At 35.8% G+C, this 23,379-nt stretch overlaps 1 protein-coding gene across 1 annotated transcript; it reads right to left on the minus strand.

The window, feature by feature from the left end:
* Window positions 1-4,918: 4,918 nt before the first annotated feature.
* On the minus strand, window positions 4,919-22,500 carry GKAP1 (G kinase anchoring protein 1). The gene is made up of 11 exons (XM_068666913.1): window positions 22,285-22,500; window positions 21,188-21,331; window positions 15,262-15,339; window positions 13,668-13,800; window positions 12,614-12,636; window positions 11,724-11,876; window positions 11,236-11,337; window positions 9,262-9,325; window positions 7,882-7,952; window positions 6,918-6,995; window positions 4,919-5,221 (listed from the first exon to the last, which is right to left on the minus strand). The coding sequence occupies exons 1-11, from the start codon at window positions 22,498-22,500 to the stop codon at window positions 5,174-5,176; spliced, it is 1,110 nt and encodes a 369-aa protein (XP_068523014.1). The 3' UTR covers window positions 4,919-5,173.
* Between the last annotated feature and the right edge of the window lie 879 nt (window positions 22,501-23,379).

The raw sequence follows: 23,379 nt of genomic DNA on the forward strand, positions 1-23,379 counted from the left end.
TGCCCGGGGAGGGGCGGGGCCTCTGTCAGCGCGCATGCGCAGAGGGGGAGGGGTGGGGGCGGGGTGAGGGGGCCGCGCCCGTTGCCCGCCGTGAGGGGAGGGGAAGGGGCGGGCTGTGGGAGCGGGGTGTGTCACATCATCCTCAGCAAATGCATAAATAAATAAGTCATAAATAAATAGATGTGTCATAAATAAATACATATGCCAAGGCAGCGGCGAGGTTTAGCTATCGGCAACTGCTGAGGGTGCCTCCAACCTTCAACTTTGCTTGTTTGTTGTACCAAGGCGGCGTAAAACTCTGACAAAAGGGTCTAGAACAGCTGACAGCAGCAGGCCGGCACAAGCTCGGCTGGTCCAAGAGCTTCAGCTATTAAAAAACGAGAAGAGAAAGAGAAGAGGAAGAGAAGAGAAAGGAAAAAAAAAAGAAAAGGGAAAAAAAAAAAAAAAAAAAAAAGGGGAAAAAAGGAAAAAAAGACAAAAATAAAAAGGAAAGAAAAAAAGAAGAAAAAAGAAACAAAAATAAAAGAAAAAAAAAGAAAAAAAAAAAAAAAGAAAAAAAAAATCACGCTTCCTGTCACGCTCGTCCCGTTTCCAGCCCCGGCGAGGCTGTGCTGCCCTGCCCAGCGGCTGGCAGGCCCAGGGCTGTGGTGCAGCAGCGCTTTGCACTGCAGCCAAGCAGGGATTTCAGGCAGAAATCAATCCGATCAAAGTGCAAGGAGATGTGCCTCGTCCGGGGCTGTTCTTAGTTGGTAGATAAAATAGCTCTCGCTGACTGTGGGGGTACTGCAGCGTGGTTTGTACTAAACTAGCGCAACTGCTACCCGCTTTAGGTTAGCTGAGGGTTCCTGGTTAGACTAATAATCATCTGTGCTATTTACAGAAAACACCTAACAGACAAACAATACTACAAATGCCTATAAAATCATAATTTGAATTTATAAAAAGCTCTTAATTGAGCAGAGGAAACGTTCACAGAGAATGGTTATTTCTTCATCTTTTTCGGTACAGATAACAGCAGTAACAGTGTTCATTTGCCCACACTGGAAGCATCAAAATGGAAAATACCCTGAAACAGGACAACATGCATGTGTTTGCAGTGAGATATGCAGAATGCAACTTATGCACAATGCATGGACAAGTGAAAATGACACAGAAAAGTCCTTACACCTCCTTAGGTTGCCACGTTTTTCAGCAATATCCTTTCTTTCCTCTTTGTTTTTATCTTTCCCCTTTTCTCCCATCTTTGCTTTTATTTCACCTTTCTGTAACCATCTGTACAGCTTTTCTTCATTAATTCACAATCCTATCAAAGTACTTACTGCAGCAGTTCAGTTTAATTCCCAACTCTGACTAGACATCTCCAGTTTGATTTTTTTTTCCATAGGTAATTGATTTAAACAAGTGCAGACAGCCAAATTGGCTTAAAATAAAACAAGAGTTCACAGCAACTAGAGATTATTTTGCATCAAAATGAAAATACTGGCTGAAGTCAAGTTGAACCAAATTAAGAATATCAGTAGAAGGTCCTGACCCAGTTTAGCTAAACTCACTTTAACGTTCTACCTGAAGCTAGTGATAAAATTTTGAATTTAGACAAGGTTTCATGTGGTCTAAGTACAGTAAAGCATACATGCAAGAGCTTCAAAGTTTTCATATAAACTAGACATAACATTCCATACTTTTCTGAATATTAAAGCCAAAACATAACACAAATACCTTGGTAATCAGTTTTTAATAAATAAGAGAAGAGAAAGTTCATACATCTTGACTCTTGTGGGACCTTTACAAGAATACACACCTATTAAGCTTCCCATTTCTGATTTGCTGGAACAAAGGCTAGGGTTCTTTGTTTAGGCACAGCTAAAGGTGTTAAATAAAAGCTGCATGCTAAAGTGTTACCAGATAGACAACGATTATCTTTTGCTGCTGATATGGTGCTCCCTGCATGGATACACTGCTGCCTTTAGTACAGCAAACCATGAGCAAAGTGCGTTGTTAGAGCTGAATCAGAGGGCAACATCCTTGTCAGCTCATCAGTAATTCCAACAAATAAAACGCTGTTGTCTCACTTTCAGTGGGATTTATCTTTACTCTCTGGAAGACACTAAAGATTTTCATAAAAGTAGCATTGCACAGGAACAAAGCCCTGAGCTTCTGAACTGTTCATCTGTTTTATTCTCCTGAGTAGTTAACAGGCATTTTCCAATTGTGCTGTACACTACCAAAGCCCCATCCACACTTATTTTTGCTGTTTTGATTCACAATCTTTTTGGGTATCTAAAATTTTGTAGTCATACATGTCAGAAATTTATTTCTCCATCTCTACTCTGTATATATCCTGTGCTTTGGTCTTTCCACTAGGCTCTTGGTCTCTGTAATCTGTATTGTGTGGAGCTTTTCTTTGAGCAAAGACACCTCAGTCCTCCCCTCCTTCCCTCGCCCCCCCCCCCCCCCCCCCCCCCCCAGTTAATTTATTACTATTCTTAATTTTAGTACAGGAAACTTCTCTGTCTTACTGTTTTAACCACCTACCTTAAAGGTAGCACAGAACCTTAGCATGTTCAATAAATAGCAGCCTTTTAGTTTTTATACTTCTTTGTTATCTTACCTTCACTTAAGAGATTCTAACGATACTTTCTTTTTTAAATGGACAGGGGGGTTGTGTTTTTTTTCCCCTTTCTTTCAAAGCAACTATGACAAGCAAAATATTGTTGAAGATTTGTACAGGAAATCAGAAGTTTGTCTATCAGTAAATTATGTACACTCATAATCTGAAATGACACATTATGGGAAAGAAACAGCAAGAGAACAGCTGACTTTTCATAAGAAGGCATAGTGGGAGTATCTCTCCTGAAACAGGTTGCAACAACTATGAAAAGCAGCTTCGTCTTCATGAATGTTCATTTTTTACAAATGTAAAAGAAGCAAGATATGGGAAAATAGAAAGTTTTTGTCCAGGTATCATACAAAACTTGTAGGAGCAAGAGCAACAGAGTAGAGAACAATTCAGCTCATTAAATAATTTGTGTAATTTATGCAGATCCCCAAAGGGGAAATACAGAGGATCAAGATGAGTTGCACTGAACAATGAAAACTACATTCAGCTTTGCCCCAGTTAGAAATGTGTGTTTTTAGCACTTAAACACAAAATTTACTTTTTTTGAATGAATGAATGAACATGCACTTTTAGAATACATTTTGTATTTCTTTAAAAAAAATCCTGCTATTATTAATCAACAAGTATTATACAAGCAAATTCTCATTTATGTCAAACACTAGTACAGGAAACAGGTTCGTTCCACAAGGCTGGAGGGGGGCGGGTGTGAAGCAGGGATTACTGATAGCCCTAGAAAGCAAGGAGAAAAAAAAATATGTAAAATACAAACAGAATAGTAAATTAAAACTTACAGGAATACTAATGTACAACATAGCTTGTAGCCAGTCTTTTGGGTTTTACCTTCTAGACATCTGAAGCAATACAGCTTTGAATTCTTACCTCTACATATAATTTAACAATTTAAAAGCACCTGGAAACTGGTGCTCCTCCTGGATTTTAGGAGGAGATCTATATTCTGGATTTCCTAATTTAAAGTTGCTTACAAATACAAGCCTGTTGGAAAAAAGTCACAGCTTAAACTTAAAAGCACCACTGTCTCGACTGAAAAGTCTATCTTGTTCTGGTAAGTATTTCCTATGGAGCAGCAGATAATGAAAAATGCCTTCTCTTGCCAGAATCAGTTTTGTTGGCTTTCTTTCAAACTATTAAAAACACAGGTTACTTTCATCCACCTAGCAGTGTTTGATAGAATAGGACAAGATGCTGCAGTTATATGTGGTCACAATGTACAGTTTTGAAAGAGCACCGTCAGGCCCAGGTATCAATCCTTTCATGGGAATGTAGCATTTGGAAAATAATTTCAAAGAGCTGGCAAAGGCAAGAAAAAAAGAGGACAAAAATCAGTGAAATTACAGTAAGACTTCGTCTTACTAAGAATTTTGAATTAATATGGGCTATAATGTCTACATTTCTATGTGAGATACAATGACTTAGTTCTTAGACAACTCTTATTCCACTGTTAGCATCTACATGGTATTAATTTTCAGAAGTCATTGCTAATTATAAAAGTGTTACAGATCCACTGTACCTTCACTGATAAAGACTTTTGTCCCGTTCTCCTTTCCTACCTTCTCATGAAGCACCATCTTCACACCTATTTTGCTTTGGAATTTTTTTTAGTGCCTTATTGCAGGCAGTAATAAGTCTTCTGTTTTTAGATCTCTTCTGGTTTTAGCTCTACAGTTGTTTGTTTGTTTCCTCCTTCCTCTCTTCTGTGGTTCTTTCTCTGCATCTTATGTGGTCCCAAAATCCCAACAGTGATTTTCTAATCCATTTCTAGTCAACCAACTGTTACTTCACTTCTGTAATGCTCCACATTAACAACTGTGCAAAAACATCCCAGGATTTAATGCTACATTCAGTTTTGCACAAACAATTCTGTATTTCTATAGTCATATCACTGACAGTTTATGCAGGGCAAAAGAATGTGTTAGAGATTTGTGTCTTATCCCAAGGTTAACTGTATATTATTGAGTCTATTGTGAAGAACGACACAGGGAGTTCTTCAAAGCTGTGTAGGAAAGCTCATTTTACACAGTAGTGGAAGGTCACATATTGCATTTTATGGCAGAAATTCACGTAGGACACAGATGTTCCATACAGGGAGAGGAGACAATGACTGCTAATTTTTACACATCTGGATTCAGCAAACAAGGAAATGCCTTTGCATGGGCTTTATTTATTTTATTTTTTTGGCTTGGTGAAACTATGTTGCATGCTAATGCATCTGTAGCTTAAGAGTCATTAAGTGGAGCTTTTGAAATGGGAAAATCTATGAAAGCAAGAATTCAAACACAGAAATGGAAGAGTAAGTTTTATTGAATGATAAAAAACTAGTAGCATTACAATTAAACGTTTAAGCTTTGCCAGAATGCTAGTTTTCTTATTTTTCTTTTAAGTGCAACAAATCAATTATTCAGAATGTTAATCAGACTAGTAATTATTTTCTCTTCAAAAACTGCATAGTTCAGCAGTTGTACAACAAATATATAAACTTCTGCAAAACCCTGAAGAAAAAATGGATGTTTTTTGCATTGAATCTGGTGGCAAAGGAGATCACCTGCACTGGTCAGATTCTAAGTGCCTTTTACCTCTTTTCCAACTCTGTAAGAGAAGGTAAACAAATGTTTAGTTAATGTAGTAGACACGACATTTTCTATCTGCAGTTATTTTCTTTATTAAATTAGTATAAATTATCAAGTAAAAGAAAATGAGTTGCATAAGATATACAAATATTATGGGACACAAACCCATCTGAACACCAAATACAGTTACATAAATGAAAACAGATGAGGTATTTATAGGGTACCTAATTGGGATTTTAACATCTGGTGATAAAAATCACTCTGGTTTATTGCTTTTCTTTATTATTTTTAACCCACACATTTTTGATCCAAATTTTTTAAAGGCTTCCTCATCTTTCAGGGAAGTATTCCCTAAAGATAGCAAACCTGGTGTTATCAAAACCAATGCAAGAAATGGAGATAAGGGTTATTGTGATCTTCCTGGAAATATTACAGTGGAGAATAATAGAAGTAGAAACAATGATCCCTGCATGGCAGACAAGACCATTTTTTAAAAAATAAGCAAAAAAAAAAAAGAAAAAAAAACATTAAAAAACACAGAAAAAACATGTAAAGATAAAAGCATATACCAGGGGATGTGGCAAAGACTAAAAGACAAGGTGATTTTGTGGTAATTACAAAAGCATGTAAAGGAAGATGTTTTTCAGTCAATACTGTTACACTGTTAATCCTGCTTATTACAAGTCATGATGAACTTTTCTTAATAAAAATTGTCTGCTTACAAAAAATACTAAATATTAGCAAAATACTAGCTATCGTAGTGAGAACAGTGATATGAATGAATGCAGCAGTAATGGATTTACTTTAGTTTCACTTAGTGGTGTGAGCACTCAGTGTCTCCCTAAGGGGAAGGCTTCTGTAAGGCTTCTTCTGTCTATAACGGGCTGAAATACCTATTTTTGAACTACCTATATTTGTCAACTGCTGCACAACAGTTTTAAGAAACAGCTTGTTCACTTGTGGTAAAGTGACAGGGAGATGACAAAAACAGAAAGACAAAAAATTACCTGTAGAATCAATGTAATGTCAGCCACAGAATTTACGTTATCTGAAGACATTCGTTTGCCAAAGTCTACAGGGCTACCTTAACAGTTTCAACTATATCCTATAAGCTCTCCCTGCAACTTATGCAAAAGGTCACAGCCAAAGACAAATATAAAATGTGCCAAGCCATGCACAAGTACAAATCCTCAGTCTCATGGGATTAAATATTTGCTGTCCTCAAAAAAAGACAGAATGTTGAGCATCATATTGTTTATACTGCTGTTAACTGAAATTTACTAACATGATTTGTATTAGTGGCCATGCTAAACAGAATATGTACAGTCAGCAAGACACTGATCTTAGCACCCAATTTTGACACAACTTGGTGTTCATCTCCTACAAAGATTTGGCTAGAGACAAAGCTCTGATACAGAACTGAGGGAAGAATGTGTGAGAAAAAAAAAACACTATGAAATCTACAGTTAGTGCAATTACACAATTAGATACAGTATGGGTGGAACTTCTTGCTTTTATTTACCAGCATACTTCAAGTTTTAAAGTACAAATTGGTTTTGCTACTGTGCGTTTTTTTTCCCCTACATCTTGAACTGAAAATTATTTCTTAAATTAAAAACATTCAAGCTAACAGGTCAGCTTGGAGCATGTTACCTCATGACAGTCTCAGTTACATCAACAACAGATAAAATTACAGGTATGTAAAATAACAATACCTGGTATTTTGTTAATTCTGCCTGCAGTAGTTTCACTTTGGACCTTTCTTGCTCTAATGCAGCATGAAGTGTAGTTACCTAAAAAATATACAGACTATTCATTTATAAAGTATGGTTAACATCTACAAGTTTATCAAGTCAACTTAGTTCTCCATTAGCATCATGTGGACAAACCAGTAATATGTGCTGGATTCAAGAAAAACTACCAGCTACAAATAAAACATTCTTTAATGACCATTATTTCCAAAGCAACATTTACAGGTTTACCTGTATAATGCTGTTGAAAGCTATATAGTTAAAAACTCTTCTGACTTTTGAACTCTGCATTAATTTCCTCCATAGAGCAATTAATTGATGCAATATTATGCAATACAGATAAGCTTACTATGTCGTCCTTAAAAATTACTACTTGATAATAAGTTTAGACAATTTACTAAATTGATAATAAGTTTAGATGAGTTAAAGGCTTAGAATAGTAGCTGTAAACTGAAGCTAAGCTTAAAAATCTTGTGTGCTCTTCACAGTGGTGGCTTGCCAACAGTCATGCTTATAAGTCATCTGCACTTCACTTGTGTTTATACAGCAGCCTTTTCCAAACCAGAGACTAGAAACAAACAAAAACAAAAACAACCTCCAGACCACCACCACCAAAAAACAACGCTGAAACAGCATACAGAAAAAAAAGCATCTTCTGAAGCACCCTTCATTGCTTCTGAGCTTGGGTTACCAAAGGATGATGTTCTTAAGGCACTGTTGAAGGCAAAATCCTTTCAGGCATGCTGAAGTCTGCTGTCTTTCCAGAAAGAGTTTTATGTTAATCATACCAGAGATTTACATGTCCTCTGACATACATTTCATTAGCCTAGCGCTACATAACATTTTTTACTTCAAGCAAGTTGTGGTTTCAGCTTCCTCCTATCATTGCTGTGGCATTTTTGAAGTACATTAAGAAAACCTTGCTTACCTGTAAGGTCAATTCATTTTTGATAATTTGTGATTCATTAGCCTGTTGGAGTATTTCTGCTTTGTCTTTCACTACAGAGACAAAAAGAGACAGCAAAGCATGAGGATTTTTCCTGGATCTGCAGGTCTTCCTCTGCAACAGCACTATGATGTTTCTTTAATTCACTATTTTGTTACTTCTGAATAACTCTGCCTTCACTGAGACAACAGACAATATCTATCAAAAGTAGGTATTAGCTACCAATGCCATTAGTAGCAGCTTGAAAAATTCTGAAGGTTAAACCTCAACCTTGCACTACTTATACAACACTTAACCCCGTAAGCAAATTTTGGAGACAAAATACAGAATACTCTTAACTCTGTACAAGATCGGATTTGATAAAACCACAAAGTTGCATGTTTTTTATATTCCATCACTATTCCACATAGAAAAAACCTTCAGAACTTTACCTCTTTCCTTTAAAGATGAAAACATTTGTACTTGGCTCAGAACTGACTTGAAGTAATAAAGTTCCAATGAGTTAACATTATGAAACATTCATAAAATCATTGAGAACTACAAACAGCTTAGCTTTTTTATAAACTCACTTGCAGAAAAGAAAAAAAAAAGATTTTTTTTTAAACTCAAAAATCTAACCTAGAGAGGAAAATACACGTACGAGATAAATTAAGAAATTGAAAAGCAAAGGCAATTTTTTTTTTTTTTTTTTTTTTTTTAAGTGTGCCTGGTATCACAGACCCATACAACTACTTCATACAACATTAAGGATATTAAGGGATAACTATGCCTAACATATAAAAAGATACTAGAATAATTATGTATATATGTGCATAAATATGCACATCTGTGTATATATATAATTTCAATCTTTGACAAAAACTCTGAATTATGGGAACTATGAACAGTGCTACAACAGAAGAGAAATATCATTTCATGTATAATAGTGTTTAGCTGTCCCTATTCATTGTATGGCAAAATGCTTGATGTAGAGTGTTTCCAACCGCTCAGAGCAGTTTGCAAAAATACAAGAACTGAACATTTACCAGAATCAGTGCCACTTGAGGCTAATGAGATCAGTCCGGAACAGATCAAGTCACTAGGAAAACAAAGTCCAACGCAAAGAATCACTCTACCTAAAACATAACTAAGCAGTTTAAATTTCGAAGAATGATCTCAAAATGCTTGATTATGTAGTATCAGAAATGCAGTACTGTGTGGTCCAAACCCTCTGTTTTACTGGAGTTTCTGCAGATCAATGGCTTCCTAGTTCTTTGTAGTCACTATGACAGCTTTTTTTTTTTTTTTTTAAAAAAGCTGCTTGGAAAGTTTTCCCAGGTTTTTAAAAGAATTTTGAAATTCCCTGATAAAACTCTTACTTACTTTCACCTTCTTGAAGCATATTCAGAAGTTGTGCATTTCTTGCTTTTACTTCTTTATACTTTGCCTGTATGAAAGAAAATAAATTATTACCTGTATACACTATAATAACATTCTTTAAATAACCACGAATAAAAGGTTTTCAGGTTGAAAATCATCACTGCTGCAGAGAATCTGATTTGTCTTAGATAAGTAACAACCAAAGTAATGGATACGTGACAAGTGAAATGGGTGAATAACTGAAAGCCCAGAAATTAAGGCAACCACAAGCCTTAGAGGAAGTTAAAATATGAGTTGTGTCAGTACAAGAACAAGCATTTAGAGCTGCCTGAATTATAAAGGCCTGTTGCATCAAAGGCTTTATGGTTTCTTGCCAGAAAAGCATTCAGACAGCACACAATTATAAACACACTTTCTGGATAATACAAAGAGTTTTCATATTACTTGGTGAGTAGAGTAAGATCTTGCTGCTCTACAGACTATTTCATTCAGTATTTTTAGTTCATAGTTAACCATCTCTCCTTTTTAACTCTTTAGAGGTTACTTTTCAAGAATCCCTTTTTTGATTTTTTTCCAATCCGATACGCTTTCTTCATAAGGCAACCTTTTCCTTAACCGGCCACCAATGCACATTTTAGCCATGTTATCTTAACTAAACTTATTTTTCTTGTCATGAATCTCTGGTTCCCGTAGGCTCTTGAAAGAAAACTGCACATGAAGTTCTATTTCAAGTATACTTTTTTTTTTTTTTTTTAAAGCTATCACCTTCCACTTAGAATATCACCTAGTCCTCACAAATCTTACTCCCCCTAAAAAAGTTGAAGCTACTGCTTACCCTCCAATGCATTGAAAACATGAGAAAAAAAAAAAAAAAAAACAACTATTAATATTGTTTGTGGATTTTCCAGTTTCTTAATGTCATGGAACCATGCACATGTGCATATACCCAGTAACTGCAGCCCTACCACAGTTTGTGGTTGTGTTTTTTTGTTTTGTTTTGTTTTAAATAATAGCACTTCCAATTCCAGTATACCAACACACTATCATAGCCACAAACAATAAACATTAACGTTTACAGGAACTGGAAGGAAATGAAATGGCATTTTAACGTTTCAAAAACTTACACTTAAGCAAGACCTTTGATGGCCACCTAAAACTCTGGACTACCTGGACAAGTTTATAAAATTAAACAGCTGTATCATCATCTATCATCTCACCAATATCCATATGCATTTTCTGTATTCTGCCAAATGCAGTGAAGTTCTAACAGTGGTAAATCTGAACAGATTTACACTTAAAAAAAAAAATTAACCTGGGTATTACAACTCTAGTACACAGTGAAAACAGCTTTTAATGAAGTTTTACTTGTATTTCATAGAAGACAGAATATAGGATTTCATTATTGCTACACCACAGCTTTAAGGGAATTCTCTTAAACCTTTCCAAATACTGTTCTCTTTAAAAAGAGATTCTAGAGATACACAGTTCACATAGTGGACTGAATCTCTAAAGAAAAACAACAACAAAAAACCTACAACAAATAAGTAGTTACTTATTTGAATTTGAACTATTTGAAAAGCTTATTTGAATTAAAAAAGAATAAATTCCATTTTACAAATTGGAAAAGACCTGAGGAAATCCAACCTCCTGCCCTAAGCAGAGCTAACTTCCAAGACAGATCAGATTGGTGAATACCTTGCCTAGTCTTAGATTACTACTTTAATTTTTTTTAGACAATGAATAAAATTTTATTTCAGGGTATTCTGCATTGATTCTTCTAATTATTTTTACATTCTTAACTTACCAAAAAAGACCACTTCAAGTAGCAGAAGAGGATTATTTTTGCTCTATAAAGACAATTTGTGTCCAAACAAAATCATCTCTACATATTAATACATACTTTATTTCAAAATGGATAATAAAACACAACTAAAGTTAAATTTTGTTCACTACTTTAAAGCTTTTTAAGCTACATACCTCCCACTGGGTTATTATATTTTTAAGTTGCTGAATTTCTGCATCTTTCTTTTCAAGCTCAAGCTCTAGTTGTTCTGTTCTTCCATTTTTCATAACACTTTCCTGTAAACAAGCAAGTATCATTTATTAATAACTGAGTCACGTGAATTCAGTTTTTAGGAAAGGCAACTTATTTCTCTATTATAAACTAGATTTATTTTTTTTAATGGAAATTGGATCAGAATATCTTCACAAATGCCAAAAGAATAAATAAGAAATACAGTAATAAGTATTGGCATGTTCTATGAGGAAAGTATTTTGATCACACATGATTTAAACACCTCTTCAGTTTAATAAAAGTATTAAAAAATATGTTACAGGATTTTGTCAGTTTTTGTTCTTTGTTTATGTTCTTTAAGATTATCCAGCTTGTAATTAGCACTATCTTCTCATCATTGTCATAGTTTCAAGAAACTTTTTCAATTCAGAGTGACTTCTATTTTACATGCCTGGTTGTGCTCATGAGATGTGCAGTTGTCTGTTTCATTGCAGTCAGCAAGCTGGTCTCTTCTTTTTTCTCTTTTAAGTATTTTGTGAACATCATCATCTAGCCTGTTGAAAAATCTTCCATCACTCAATGAAGTCTGGGAAGAGCTCACCTCCTGTCAAAAGTAAACATCATAACAGATTTCCCTTTACACAGGTTATTATTGAGCTTCATGCTTCATTGCTTCATGCTTCAACACGCTTCAAAAATAACCTCAGTCATGGAAGACAACATCCTGATATTATTTTGTCTTGTACATCCTGACAATATTGTGATTTCTACCTAAAGAATATGATACCAGTTGAAGAGCTAGAAATTAAAGGTCATCATTTAACTGATTATGGGATTACACGAAACATCTAATTTTAAATCAGATTTAGATACTTTTACACTATGTCCTTGCTGTTTTGTTTCACTTCACTGTTAACTGTTTTTCCCTCTACGAACTTTAATATTTGTGCACTGTACCACAACATAGTAACATTACAGCACCTTCTTAACCTTTTCTTAACCTTTCTTAACTTTCTTTCTTAATGCTTCTTGTTTGTACTACGATTTTTATTTTTGAACATACAAATTTACAATTCGCATCAAAGTTTAACACTATCTGAGAACTAAAGAAGCAAGAGCTATCTCTAAGAAAGCCAACACTAAGTTCTCAAGTACTACACTACAGACATACATCCCTATTAAATCTGCATCTGTAAAAGTTTTCCAAATGCAGATCAGCCAGTTTGGGAATATATAGCTGTTTGTCACTACAGAGAGTGCCCAAGCAATTACTTTCTAAATATAAGATTTATTTTTATTTAGTAAGAAAATTTAGCTGAGTAAGAAAAAATGAAGACTTACCTCATGTTTTTTAGCAAGGTTATCTGAAAGGAACAGAAAAAATGAAATGACAACAAGAAGTCACTGATATTTTATATAGCTCACTATTAAAACAAGCCATTTTGAAAAGAGGGGACAAAAAAAAAAAGTATTGGAGTTCTTCCACATTAGTCGCCTCTCAATGCCACATTAAAAAAGTAAAAAGCATTATAAAGTGCATTTTGGGTTAATCTCTGTATATTTGATTTTTTTCTCAGTCCTTTCACACTATTTAAATCAAAAGCAGCATCCCATATACATTTGCTTCAGTTAAAGTGGAAGGCAATGTTTTTGGCACATATGCTTACAACTTCTTGTTCGGTATTGTTTTTAACTTAGGATTTTATAGCATATTTCTCACTGTATACCTGAATGCCTTCCACTGCCTCGTCTTAAGATACTAACACTGTGCTTTTTCTCTTTTTCTTATATTCAAATTACTGGAAAGAATTCGAATTATAATGTTGTAAATTTACATAAAAAACATCCTTAGAAAGAGGATGTTAGGAAACAAATAACTTCCTTTTCCAGACTCAAACTTACTTCCTCACTAAATTTCAGAAGCTTTTCTCTATAGACAAAAATAAGAGTTCTAAACACGTAACCCATAACAAGTATATAAAAATTCTTTCTGTATTTGCACATTTTAATAAAAAACAGTATTGAAGAAAGGCAAACTGACTTGCTATTATTCAAAACAGAAGAACTCAGTTGCCTGAAGAATGCAGACATACTACATCACTCCAAAAAACACTTAGAGATTAAAACGGACACAATATTTGAGTTTACTTCCCACCCCAGGGATACATTAAATTATGTTTTCTTTAACCTTTTCTTTTTTCCTGCTTATTTAACTAGTCTATTATTATATAATGAACAATTAGATTTTAGAGTTTGTAGGACATGTTAACTTCAACTCATTTAGTGTTTTTTCAAACACAGTATTAATGAAAAGAGACAGAAGGTCATTTTGCTGTTAGCATACACACTATCAAAATTCCAAGTAGAACAGCTCACATGGTATGATAAGGCATACCTATATTACTGTCTGACTGAAAATCTTTCAGGGGCACAGTGAGAGGTTTGTCTTTTCCTTGCTGGTTCTTTCTTTTCTCTTTCTTATTCACAGACTTTGACTGAGGTGAAGTACATTCATTGTTTTCATATTCCTAGAAGAATAAAGTCCCACTGGTATAATTTTCTTCAATACCCAAATGTTGTTTTATCTGAAGCTTTATAAAGGAAAAATATGGTGATGATATATTAAAGGAGACTTTGGCCTGAACAGGAATTTGCAGGCTTCAGATTGGTTTAAAGAGTGTAAGGCACACATCAGCAATTAAGCATCGGTTCTGTTTTCTGAAGTAGAGCATTGCTCTTCACTAAATCACAAATGAATTATCAACCTAATACCCCCTCAATCACCTCCACAATTTTATATAAAAACTCAGATTTAGAATATAAGGTAATCAAATGCAAGAAGGTTAGCATTTCCTTTAAAGAAAATAAACAGGTCTACTGTACCTTCATTTTATTCTTAAAATATACTTATTCATTCAGGAGGAGTAAGAGTAATTAGTGTTCAGCAATGCTCTAACAGCTGTCTCCTTTTGAAATCAGACAGGCTGGTACACGATATCCATTTGAACCTAAACAACACTTCCCCCCATATCTGCATTAACATTTTTAGCAAAGTGTCACTGTCCCAGATGTTTTGTTCTATTTTAGCCCAAATAGGGAGTCTTAAGGAAGAAATGTTATACGAAAAAAAGATGGAAATTGAGTACTTTTCTTTCCATGAAAACAATGTTTTTAACCTGTACTTGTGTACTGTTTATTGAAAGGTAATTCTCAAAAAGTCTGCACAAAGTAAAAAATACTACTACGCCGAAGATTGTCTTCACTTTCAAAAGTACTTCTAGTATACCAGTGAAAAATATAATTCTGGGTTTTAAGCATTGTGGTATTCTCCCTCCTCCGATAACTGAAATACCATATGAGTATATTTGCACAGAAGTGCACGTGTAAATTTTATTTCTTCATGATGCATAATTATGGTTAAACTTATATTTTTTGTAACGTTTCATTGTCTCCTGAGTTAATGCTAAGAAGCAAGTTCCTGTTAGAAATTAAAATTTATTTAACCACACTTTTAAAGAAAACTCTTCAGTATTTTGTAAGAACCACTCAGAAAATAGCAGTCTGAACCAATCTACTCCCTGACCAGCTGAGGGAAGTGTATACAGCTTATCAGAAATAAAATATTTAAAACAGAGAAAGGTTGTTAGTGAAAATGCAACAGTTTTAAATGTAACTAACAGTTTAAGAGAAGTCAGTGCTTTGATCCTCTGACTCTCCAAGTGTGCCAAATTTGTTCTGAGCAAGATCAGGATCTGGATCTCTTGTTGTACACTTCACAAGCCAATTAAAAACAAAACAAACCACCCAATATATTTTTAGATATGCTTTCTCTCAAATCCTCTATTTTTCTAAACTCTCAAGGATCTGAGGAGCGGAGGCAGACAATGTAAATGAAAGAGCTGTACTTTTAAGAGTGATTTACTTTACTTTTAAAATTCAAATCTCAAAAACTTCTACTGTTTTTACATTAGGATGAATCCCAGAAATACCTTTTTGTGCTCTTCATATTCCAGTTTGCTCAGCAGCAAAGCTTTTTCAAGATCAGCTTCAAACATTTCAGATGTCAGCTGAAGAAACAAAATTAACATTCCTTATGACTGGTTTGTTAAAACATTTAAAAAAAAAAAAAAAAAAAGAGAAAAAGCAGACCAAACCAAGACCACATTAAAATTTCTGTTTTGATTCGTGTATCAGTAGAGTAACCAGAAAGCTTTACTGACGTGAACATGGCATTATTTATAACAGATATACCTTTTTGTATTATGAGTAATAAAATAACTTGCTTTGCCAAACTGTTTGATGGCTGTAACCGCACAGTAAGTTATAAAAATCTTTATGGAACATGTATTGCATCTTGAAGACTTGTTTATGAGATTTATTTCAGACTAAAAATAAAAATAATTTTAAACAAAAATCAAAGGGATGCTAAGGGATTAAAGCATCATCATCAAAAGATCATCAGAGTCTGTGTTCTTTCATTGTGTAGAAAAGAGTAAGCACCCTTTTTTTAGACCATTTAACAGGAGAGCAGAGCTAAGCCAACCTGAATGATTTTGAGATATTCTCCGATTTCTGAGAAAAGAAGTGCAGCATACAGCAATGGGAATGGGGAGCAAAAAGTGGGGAGGAAAGGTGTTACAGAGACAACAGTGAGGTTTCTTCTGTTTGATTTCTGGATGAGGGCATTGAGTGCACCCTCAGTAAGTTCGCAGATGACACCAAGTTAGGTGCGTGTGTCGATCTGCTCGAGGGTAGGAAGGCTCTGCAGGAGGATCTGGATAGGCTGCACCGATGGGCTGAGGTCAACTGCATCAAGTTCAACAAGGCCAGGTGCCGGGTCCTGCACCTGGGGCACAACAACCCCAAGCAGAGCTGCAGGCTGGGAGATGAGTGGTTGGAGAGCTGCCAGGCAGAGAAGGACCTGGCAGTATTGGTTGACAGTCAGCTGAATACAAGCCAGCAGTGTGCTCTGGTGGCCAAGAAGGCCAACGGCATCCTGGCTTGTATCAGAAGCAGTGTGGCCAGCAGGGCTAGGGAAGTGATTGTCCCCCTGTACTGGGCTCTGGTGAGGCCGCACCTCAAGTACTGTGTTCAGTTTTGGGCCCCTCGCTACAAGAAGGACATCGAGGTGCTTGAGCGGGTCCAGAGAAGGGCGACAAAGCTGGTGAGGGGCCTGGAGAACAAGTCCTACGAGGAGCGGCTGAGGGAGCCGGGTTGTTCAGCCTGGAGAAAAGGAGGCTCAGGGGCGACCTTATCGCTCTCTACAGGTACCTTAAAGGAGGCTGTAGTGAGGTGGGGGTTGGCCTGTTCTCCCACGTGCCTGGTGACAGGACGAGGGGGGGAACGGGCTTAAGTTGCGCCAGGGGAGTTTCAGGTTGGATGTTAGGAAGAACTTCTTTACTGAGAGGGTTGTGAGGCATTGGAATGGGCTGCCCAGGGAAGTGGTGGAGTCACCATCCCTGGAGGCCTTTAAAAGACGTTTAGATGTAGAGCTTAGGGATATGGTTTAGTGGAGGACTTGTTAGTGTTAGGTCAGAGGTTGAACTCGATGATCTTGAGGTCTCTTCCAACCTAGAAATTCTGTGATTTTTGTTTGTTTTCCAACCTTATTTCTTTGTTTTCTTTCAGTACTAGAATCAGTAATTAGGAGTTGGTTAAACTGACTGAAATTCCTCCACAAATAATTGAACTGCTTTTGCCCACAACTGTTGAATCCATTCTGACCATGGTAGTTATCTATCAAAAATTAGGACGTTTCTATTACACTGAAAAGCTCCATATTGTGAGATATGTTCATCTGATTCGTGTCAGTATGGAACAGTGCTGGGGCCGCATGGTATGATGAATATGACCTTCTGTCTTACGTACCCTTGTATAACCATAAGGGTAAGAAAAACAGAGTGGTTAATGTATATAGTCCTTGTACCTTGCAAAGGAATATTTTAACAATTCGTGACAATAGAGAGCAGTTCTGTCTGTCCTGCACTGGCAATTTAATTCTTCCACAGATGTGGTTTCTTCCCTTTCCTCCCCGTGTCCCAGTCTCCCCCTCATTATAGTCAATTTATCAAATCTTCAGAAATATTCCTCAAATCCATGAGCCTATTTGCTTTTGTTATTCCGAACTCTTATTCCTAACAGTTACAACCTTTTTGCCTTCTTTGTGGTTGATTTAGCACTGCTATAGATGTGACTGGAGTGTCCCTGTGAATGGCCTGTGAGGAATGTTTCAACTACTCGTGAAGTGCCAATAAGAGAGCTATTTGTGTTTGTATGTTCTTTCTTTAAAGTCTCTGATGTCTGGGGGTTTCAGAACAACTGCCAACAACTAGTAACTGTTATGGCTTCTGAATGGGACACTATGTAAGCCCCTGATATCTGGCCAGGTGGCCAGGAGATTAAGGAGAAGAAAGAAGCTGAAGGAGGCTAGAAGACAAAACTTGCAGGGGACACTGTGTAAGCTTTTGACATGCTGCCAAGGAGTACAAAGGGGAAGGACAAGAAAAAAAAAAAAAACTGAGAGGAAGACTACAAGCCTTCAGCATGAAAGACCCCCAGAGACCCCCAGGGGGACCACCGGAGACTGATGCGCATGCTCCAGTAGGAGGGTTTGGATCCCGGAAGCTAATTATAATAACCCGTTTTTTTAGAAGTAGTAATGAATATGTATTAGCCTAGGAGCATAAAAATCAGCTACTTTATGTAACTGGTGTGCATCTAGGTAGAGTGGAGACTCCCGATGCACCCAGCGCTGTTTGCTTACCTCTATTCTTTTAATAAATTGTGAACTTTGATTATAATCCTATTTTGGGACTGAGCAATTTATAACAATATGAACATTAAAAAAAAAAAGAGAGAGTGAGACAGAATGAGGATAGGGAAAAAAATACCCAAAAGAGAACAGTTAATATACAAAAATATGGTATGTTCACAAAAAGATTAACTTAGCATGCTTTTATCACTTAGTGTATCTGTAAGCAGCAATTTAGAATCCTGTGTGCTAAATAATTATCACAAAACGGTGCTGCCATAATGTTACTATGAATATTAAACAAATACATTATGTGATCTCTAATACAACAATAACCCTATCGTAATTAATTTACCTAGTAGCCATTCAGTTCTGGACAGGGCTGAGCATGTTTGAAGCTGTCCATAAGCAGAACAAAGGTCACTACTTCTAAAGCACTCCACTGAGCTGCTGCTTAGACCTGATTATTCTCAAAGACAGTCATCTACCCAATAGACTCCCAAGCACATTCAGTCCTGCTTCAGTGCACACAGTCTTAGTTTCAGAATGTGCTCATTATCACTTAAACCTATCCAAAATCCAGAAACCACAGATTCCTTTTCTTATGTACTCATGATACAATTCTAATAACTAAGCTCTGAGTACACATAATACCCCTCATAAATGGAAATCCATGCAAAACACTTAGTGACTCTTTTCAAAGCTTTGCTGAAGACAGACTAGTATTATCCATCATATTTACACAATAGCTCTACAGTTTGGACAAACTTAACTTCTTATGTCAAAAGCCAATAGAAGGAAACTGTCACGTAGTATGGCAAATTGAAAGGTAAATATGCCAGGAGGAACTCTTCGTGTATTGGGAGCTGCTCTTTGTGGAAGTGCATCCACAGCAGGGACCCACTGTTTCTCATCTGGTGCTGAGCATCACCCTCCCTTACAGTATACCATTCAACATTTACCTCTTCATCAATACTGTATTATTGGACAAGGGAAGCTGTGGAAGTGCGAGAGTAGGATTTCATGCCTTCTGAATGTGAACAGTTTAAGTCCGTATCTCTTCTCTCTGATAAACATGTGCAAGTTGCAATTTGAACCTTCCTGTTAATCAGTTTCTCCCATTCAGAGATATTTTTATAAAATCTGGTAATACTGTCAGTATAATTTTTATCCCCGCCAAATAAACAAACAAACAAAAAAAAAAGCAGAAATCATGAGTTGACAACACTAACCAACATTTGATGCAAGCTTTTGAGATGCATATGATAAACTGAAGTCCTCACCGTTTTCACTTGTTTCTTTTTTCCCCATCATGCAAGAAAAACAAAGCCATTTCAATGCCTGACAGTGCTGTAATTCAGCAGTGGCAACTACAAACAGTGAAATAATGTAACGTTTTAAAAGGAGATTATTGATTATGCGTATCTTATAAAGAATATCCCAAGATACCCACTTCATGTTATATATTTTGTACTATGGGAAACATTTTCATTGTTGTTCTACAACAGGAATCACAAGTGACAATTTCTTTTCCCATCCATTAGATTTTAATATTTACATTTTAAGAGTTTCTGGGTCAAGTAAGAAATTCAAAGTAGTTCTGGACATTTTTGGCACTTCGGTATCTTTGGTACCTTGGTGTAAACCTGATGATTTAAATCATATATGAATCAAAAAAGTTCACCATAACCTCTATGGCTGTCTGAGAAACCTATAGTGCATGAGTTGTACCAGTAAATTGAAACAATTATGCAATTTAACAGTGATTATGCTGAACAGCTATTTCTCTAAATATTTACTGTAGCAAAATTAAATTTAACAAGGAGTTTCTTGGAAAAATACTGATGGTCCACAGTGTACCTCTGTTCCTTACACTCAGTCCATTGTAACCAGAGAAAGCTGTTCGTTGTGCTACGGAACAGCCTATTTTTCAGTCTCAGAGTTGTGATGGAATTTGGCTATTTCTTTTCCTTATAAAAATGAGAAAGAAATGTCTTTAGGACTTTAACAACTGTATGTCACTATAATAGTAATTGGTCTAACGGTATTTTTAAAACAAAAGAATTCCAAGGCAACTACACAGTAGTGTAGCCTATGTCAGTAAGATCAAAATGAACAAGGACTTATTTTTTTTTTATAATTGAGTTAACTTCATCTGACCATTTCACCATCCAATAATAAGACAAGATTCTCATTTTTACCTGAAATAATTGCTTAATAGCATAGAGAATACAAAAATTTTACCTACTGAACAAAGCAAGTCTGCACCTTAGAAGTAATTCTAAAGCTAGTTAGCTCTGGAAATTTTCAAAAGGATTATTAGGTCATTACTCCACTGATAGGACAACCATCCAGAAGCCTGCAAAGGTAAGAACTTGGATATATTCTGTTTAAGGAAGAACCTATATCAAAGTATTAGCAACATATAAAAACCAAGGGCAGCATCCAACTGTCAATCTTTTGTCAATATAGCTTTCTATATTTTCTATTAACTACAATGGGAAGTAGTTCAATACAATCTTTTTTGGTGAGATATAAGCTGAAAATCTCTAGATGAAAATATCATCCTACTAGCTGCCAGCATAGGAGTTCATTAGTTTCATTAAATACTTTTTAATTCCAGTCAGTGTCACTTATCTGCAGTTTGCCTTGAAAAAGTTCATGCAAAGTTAACTACTCTGAAGGACGTAACAAGACAGTCAAAACTACATTATCCACAGTGAATTCAGGGATGAAATAAATTAAAAAGAATAAACCTGCATAGCAGCCAACCAATTTGAAAGAATCTCAAAAAAAAAAAAGTGTACCAGAAGATTTCTTTAAACACTACCCAATAGATAAACTAAAAAGATTATTTACTTGCTCAGCTCTGCTATTTTATCCTAAAATAGTTGAAATACTGCAAACAATTCAAAACATTAATATTCAGCATGGTACAAGAAAATCACTATATATTCTTCAGTACCAAAAAGGACTATTTCAAGGCCAAATTAAAGTCAAGAACCAAAAAGACTTCTTTTAACCTGTAAATTTCCACTGAAACTTTTCCTTCCATGTGGCAGTATTTTGTTGCTTCCTCTCCAGCCATATCTCTTTATCCATGAGACTTAATAAAGAAACTTATTTCAGGAAAGTCAAAGACTGCTAAACACAGTAAGCTGTACCTGCTCATCTCTTTGTCTCCACTCTTGCCAATTTTCTTCCTGAGAGTTCTTTTTCATCGTAGCATGCAGTTTTTGTTCTTGCTGAGATAAACTGCCTCCATGAGAAGATTTCTGAGGAATCTTTTTAAAAGCAAGGTTTCTGAGCTGAAAAACAGTTACGATTCATATTAAACAATATATTAACAAGAACACAGAAAGAGCCTTAACAGACTAACAAAAGTATTTATACACATGCAAACAGACATATACATGTTTTACTTTACTCTACAGTTTGGGCTATATTTTTGTTTAATTGGCTATGGTACGTACCATAACAGAATTTCTCATATATCTTAACAGTGGATTAGAAACAGCAGTAATATAACAAAATAAATATATATTTCCTGCTGAAAATACTTTGAACAAATCTGAATGGGTAGCGGTGTCCTACAGTTTTTATGTTCTGCCAGACACTACTGTTTGCCCATACCTGAACTAAATTAAACGTAATACCAAAGAAACTGTGGTATACTGTTTTGGCATGCGTGAACGGAAGAACAAAATGTTCAGGTAGAAAAAAAGAATAATGTAGATAGCCCCTATAGTTTGCAACAGGTCATATTTACGAACCTGCAATATGAATTACCTCTAATTGCTGCACCATATGGATACAATACTGCCATGTTTAAAACACCTTACATAATTAGAAAATGTGATTGTGACAACCTGCAAATTTTGCAACTCCAAGATATTCGCTGCTAAAGCATAAACATTAACTGACAGTGATTATTTCACTGAGTGAAAATGAAGGCACAAAAACAATTTAGTATCACTATATCAACAGGGACTTCCTTAACATATGCTTTACCCTACTACTCTATAGCCTGGGCTACATCTGTGTTTAGCTAGATAAAGTACACACTAGCTTGTAAAATACAGAATATCCTACTTTCACCTAAAGAAGTAATTTTAAAACAAAACAGACAAAAAAAGATGTAATCTGTGATTAAGTAGTTCTTCTTTCACAGGGAAAACAAAAACCAATGACTTTTCAGGGACAGCAAAAACTCTTTATGAGATAACAACCTTACTCACTGTTGAAAATACAATCCCTTTACCTCATTGGCCTCACTCTGCTGCTGTTCTCTCTTTTTTCTTCTTTTCTCTCTTTTCTTCACATTTGTAGATCTACACCCTGAAGCTAGAGATTTACCAGCACGTCGGCCATTTCTGCCTTTTCCAGGCTCTGAATCAGTATCACTTTCCAGTTGTAGTAAGGCAAAACGAGATGCAGTGGTAGGGACTGAACTGATTATAGCAGATTCCATTGCCATGTCTGAAATTCTACTGAGCTGGCTTCTTTTAATTATCAGTTTCCTGGGAAAGTAGCACAGAAGGTAGAATGAAAACATTGTTTGATCAAACAAGCAATAATTCATATCATTAAACCACAGAAGTGGTTTTTTTTTGGCTCAAAAAGCATAAGACAGGGCTGGAATTGGGGGAATGAGGGAGAAATCAAAAAGATACAGTATAATTTATTTATATTTTAACTGACTACGCTGTATTACCTTAGGTAACTAAAGAAGAATTACATAAAAAAAAAAAAAAACAATCTCCCAAACACATTTTAGGCTAATACATTCGCTCTTGAGAGATTTAGTGGAAAAAAGGTGGCTCTAAAAGAAGCTGGTCTTCATGTTCTGGGTGGAAAAAGGATAGGATAGGATAGGATAGGATAGGATAGGATAGGATAGGATAGGATAGGATAGGATAGGATAGGATAGGATAGGATAGGATAGGATAGGATAATTTAGTGCTTAAAAACTATTTCAGATGCCATCCCCGGAGCCTGACAAACACAATTTAAAAATGAAGTAGATAATACACATATGCAAGCTCCAGTTTTGGGTAAGCAGCCTTATCACTTCTTTTACAAGAAGTTTAGTTTTGTTTGCAATGCACTGGAGATTCAGCAAGCAGTTTTCTCCACAGGGAGGTGAACCCAGCATTTCAGCTGGTACCATCCACAAACATCAAGTTCACCTGTTCTTACAGCAAGACACAGAGGATACACTGGGGGGAGACAGAACTAAGTAACACTTATGCCTTCTGTTGTTGCCTGTAGCTAAAAGCAACATGTACATCCCTGTGACACCATTCTAAAGATCAAATCATTTACCTAGCATTAAAGCTAGATCCTGGGTATATAT

This window comes from Anas acuta, chromosome Z (genome assembly GCF_963932015.1).
Source record: "Anas acuta chromosome Z, bAnaAcu1.1, whole genome shotgun sequence".
NCBI lineage: Eukaryota > Metazoa > Chordata > Aves > Anseriformes > Anatidae > Anas > Anas acuta.

Bases quoted from the DNA above. Each gene is read 5' to 3' on its own strand.
- GKAP1 (XM_068666913.1), bottom strand. From the start codon at position 22,500: ATGGCAATGGAATCTGCTATAATCAGTTCAGTCCCTACCACTGCATCT. The intron at 9,326-11,235 runs GTATGTAGCTTA...TCTTTCATACAG, and splicing joins ATATAATAACCCAGTGGGAG to GCAAAGTATAAAGAAGTAAA. The intron at 6,996-7,881 runs GTAAGCAAGGTT...TATATTTTTTAG, and splicing joins AAAATGAATTGACCTTACAG to GTAACTACACTTCATGCTGC.